Source organism: Geospiza fortis, unplaced genomic scaffold, assembly GCF_000277835.1.
Source record: "Geospiza fortis unplaced genomic scaffold, GeoFor_1.0 scaffold275, whole genome shotgun sequence".
NCBI classification, from domain to species: Eukaryota; Metazoa; Chordata; class Aves; order Passeriformes; family Thraupidae; genus Geospiza; species Geospiza fortis.
Window position 1 is genome coordinate 4,472,308 of NW_005054341.1, and position 4,591 is coordinate 4,476,898.

The 4,591-nt window shown below is 40.9% G+C and overlaps 1 protein-coding gene across 1 annotated transcript in view; it reads right to left on the bottom strand.

The window, feature by feature from the left end:
• Positions 1 to 805: 805 nt before the first annotated feature.
• ACYP2 (acylphosphatase 2) overlaps positions 806 to 4,591 on the bottom strand; it is a 30,977-nt gene continuing 27,191 nt past the window's right edge. Inside the window, exon 3 of the mRNA XM_031058300.1 lies at positions 806 to 1,573. Within this exon, the coding sequence (XP_030914160.1) occupies positions 1,459 to 1,573 (115 nt within the window). The 3' untranslated portion in view covers positions 806 to 1,458. The remainder of the gene's footprint in view (positions 1,574 to 4,591) is intronic.

Below are 4,591 nucleotides of genomic sequence, written 5' to 3' on the forward strand. Positions count from 1 at the left end.
CCTTTGTGTTTTGCCTTCCTCTCTCCTTGTTCCTCAAAATATGAGCAAAGCACTTGGCTGGAACATCTTGGACTAAGGGGGTATTTTCTGCCAGGTAGCTCCAAGGAAAATGTAAACTACTTTGTTAGGCAGGATACAGTTTTCCATGAGGATGGAACAGTTACTGATCTGTTACACTTGAACCTTGCCATTTACCATCAGCTGAACAAGGGCCATTGACCACGACTTCAACAATGGGGGCTTGTGCATAATCACAGAACAACTCATAAGCAGCTCCTGCAAATTCTAGAAAGGAGATTTTACTGCTTTACACAAAGGTCCAAAGAAAAATCAACCTAGTGGTGAGCAGAAATACCTTTCTAGGCACACATGCACTGATGGAGAAGTGCAGTGCTTAAGTTAGGAAATGTCCCTCCTGAAATTCAAACCATGAGCTGCAGATTTGGTACAGCTGCCCAAACTGACACCACCTACCCCAGGAAGGGGGACAGGGCAGCCAGGGGGAACACCAGCTTCAGCATCCTCATGAAGGCTCCCTGAAGGTTCTAATCCTGACCCACAAGCACTGGAGGAGTGAGGATCCAGGTCTGATCCAGTCCTAACTCCAGGATGCCTGTGGAAATGGATACAGGAACTGGACCCACAATGGATCAGACTTATCCAGGATTTATTAGAACTTTCATGGACTTCAGATGATGGATGTGGGTGCAGGTTCTACCACACAGTCTTAACTCAGGGGCAAACACACACCCATAAGGAAAATCACTTAAATCTTCAATTTTAGTAAGATCATCAAAAAAGCAAAGAGATTAAAACATCCTTTATAGTCAGCATGGATGGATGCAAGCTACAGATAGACAAGGAAAAGAACAGGGTGAGAGGCCACACATTTAATCACCTTGGAACAAGATTTATCTGAATTATTATAGAGAATTTTAAATCAGATCATCCTAGTTGAAACAACATATTTATTTTAAATTACCACTATAACCTTATTAATTTGTCACATAGAGCCTGGTCTGTAACAGGCTTGTTACAGAGAACTCTCAAGTGTTCCAAGTTCTGTAGTTATGTATTTTTTGTGAGATTACAAACAGTAGAACACAAATTTATTATTTTTCATCTAAATATGACTCACAGTGTAAAGATTAGGTACCATCTGGTTGTATGTAACAAGTCTCATTGTGCACAAATAATCACCAGCACTTCTAAGCTTTTATCTGTCTTTCAAAGCTGCCATAAATTAGATATTGGCATTTTAGACACTAAATGTTGACATTCATGGTGCAAGATGTCTAACACAGCAACAGGGATTCTTACTTGGTAGGAACAGGGAGCATTTATGTTTATCCCTAGTACAGAAAAGCATCCCAATGCTCTTGTGACATTTGATGGAGGCACAGAAAATATCATGCAGCAGAAATGTCAGAGTTTTGTGCTTAGTGAGATGCCCTCCTGTTAGTATCTAGTGTTGAAATCTGAGTAGTCAAGCTTGGAGATCTCTTTCTCGTTGGAAAAATTCGTTTTATCGATGCGGGAACTTGGGCTTCCAACTTTGCTCAGCCAGGATTTCCTGCAGGAAAAATAAGAGAGAGTTGGCAGATAAGGAACTGCACATGTGAGGGTTATTCTCTGTCATGCCTTCACTCACTTTGACTTTTTTAAGAGCCATAAAAAGCATCTTTCAATAAGGAAATTACCCCAAATCTGTTCTTTTCTGTTTTCCCTCCCTCTCCCCTTTAAAAGCAAACAAAACTCTTTAAAGATACCAGTGTTTCCAGGGGATTTACAGAATATTACATAAAAACACAGCTGATAAAAAGGCTAAAACAGATTTACTGCAATGATCCTTTCTAAACACTATTAATAGTATTCCTATAATTACCTTTGCAGAGTCAATACTGTGCTTTTAGCAAGGACCTACAAACAAACCAGTGATAACTTAAAAGAGACAGGAAAACAGAATCCCAACTGCCGCTTTGCTCCTTGCTGGTAACTAAAAAAATGGGAACTGGAAAGGAATGAGTTCAAAACCAGCAAAAAGGCACCAATTATGTCAGAGCAATACTGATTTGTAATAAATACTGAATGTTATACTGGATATCTGGATACCCAAACACTGGAAATGCAGCAGATGAGTGCTTACACAGAGGTTTATTTACAAAAAACACTTGGTCAGTATTTTTGATTGTACTAAACTCCCAGATGTAAAAGAGAGAAAGTATTTTATTGTATCATATTGAAGGAGAAATATATTTTCACACAAATAATTTTTAGAAGTTAGTATAGATATTTAACTGATTACTATTAAAAAGAAATAAATATTCACCTAATTTGAAGATAAATATTCACCTAATTTGGAAACAACAGTTGTCTTACTAAGAGTTATGCTAATTAATCCTTTGCAGAATCCCACTGAGCACTGTAAACTGCAATATTCTAGCAGTGAGACCTAATTTTGATGTCTTTATAATGAGAATCATACACAGAAATTACTTACCTTGAGCATCAGTAATCACATCTGAGATACAGAAACACCTTGCTAGAGACCCTACATGCAAGATTTTTTAAAAAGCAGCTCTTAACACCAGAAAACACTGCAAAACATCTCAAGGGGCTTCACCAGTTACCAGAGACAAATAATTTTCCCAAGAATCATGTTTGTCTCTCGCAGATGGGTCTCATCACTGGCACAGACAGTTCTAAACTTGCATTCAATGTGACTTGAACAATAAAGCAGAGCCTCTGTATGGAAAAACTTCCTACAAAACAGCAACCAGACCCAGGGATCTCATGTTCCAAGTGTGACTTGCTTTATTTTAGCATAGAGCAATTAAAATACCTGTCAGATGCTTCCACTTCCTCACACCCCTTGATCTTTGCTGCATGTTATGAACAACCTCCCGTCCTGTCTTAGATGAAGCCTTTCCAGTAAGGAATATAACAGGGGAATAAAGAGTCCAGGAGTAAAACAGGAGAACACAACTTCCCAGTTCTGCTGGAAGCCTCAAGACAGAGGGGATATTCCAACAGAGGGAAACAAGCCTAAGGACAGACCAGTCCCTTTTGTTTCATATTCAGAAAAAAAAACTGAAAATGGTTCTTGTTTATTTACCAGGAAAGCCTCTAACAGTTGGATGTCCTTATGTGAGAAGAAAGAACATGCATTTGAAATACTGAATTAATCTCCTGAAAATAGTAGAAATTGCTTTAAGTAATGTGATCGTTTGTTCACTATTTCCTTTTGTCTTCCTATGTTGAAGATGAGTTTATCCTGGAAAGAAACAAAAGGAACATACTCCTTGACCAGCCTTCACAACAAAAAATTCATCCCTGGGTGCTTCCAACTCCCTAATTTTTCTGGGTAAAGAAATACCTACAAACTCTGACCAGAGAAAACAATCCACTCTCAGCTCCACATACCCTCCTTCACAAGAATAAGGATGAAGCACAAATTATGAAAATCCATTTAGAGCAACCCAGCTCCATGGAAACTCTTTACAGGATGTGTGTGTTATTTCTTATTTAATGCAGCAGGGAGGGGAGGAGGCAATATCTGGGAATTGCATGACTTTGGGGCTCAGCTCTGCATTGAGGGGACTTTCCTCAGCCATCTCCCTCTCTCTGCTCAAGTGACAGCCCAGTCACCAGCACTATGAAGAAGCACATTTTTTACAAGCTAAGAAAGCAGAAAATCAGTATTTCCTAGAAGTTAAATGTCATCTCCAATCTCATCACTATCAGGGGTATTTATTTCCTTCAACAGTGAAGAAAAGGTTCTCTACTCTCCTCCTCAGCCTTCTCAATTCCCATTCACCTCAGATCTCTTCATGTGTGTAGACAGGAGCTACAATTACTTGCACTTGGAATCTTAGCTTGTCATTTATAGCATCCATGTTAAAATTCACTGCTCCTTCCCACTTCTCAGGAGTGCAAGGACTCCCTCCCCCTCACTCATCTGAAGCAAACGAGGACATTGCTGTGAAGACACCACACAGGTTACTCTTGTTTTAAAGGATTTATTCCCAAAGGGACTGCTCCAATGAATCCAGAACAAGAGCCAACCTCTAAATAGCCATTTCTGACCATGTTTCACTTCATGGAATGGTTTGGGTTGGGAGGGACCTTAAAACCCATCCAGTGCCACCCCCTGCCATGGTGAGGGGACACCTTTCATAATCCCAGGTTGATCCAAGCCCCATCCAACCTGGCCTTGGACACTGCCAGGGATGGGGCTGCCACAGCTTCTCTGTGCCAGGGCCTCCCCACCCTCACATAGAAAAATTCCACCCCAATATCCCACCCAATCCTGCCCTCTGTTAGCGTGAAGTCATTCCCCCTTGTTGTGTCTCTCCATTCCCTTGTAAACAGCTCCTCCCCAGCCCAAGCACTGCCTGTCCATGAAGTCACTCTTGGCCATGCACTGATCCCACTGAGATCACCATGGATAACCATGGATTTCTGAGTTACACAACCTCCCTGTCCAGGGGAGAAGCCAGTGCTCCTGAAACAGCTTCCCAACCAAACCACACAGCTTCCCCACCTCCATGTCCATCGAGGATTCTCCTAGGAGCTTAGAACAATTTGATCT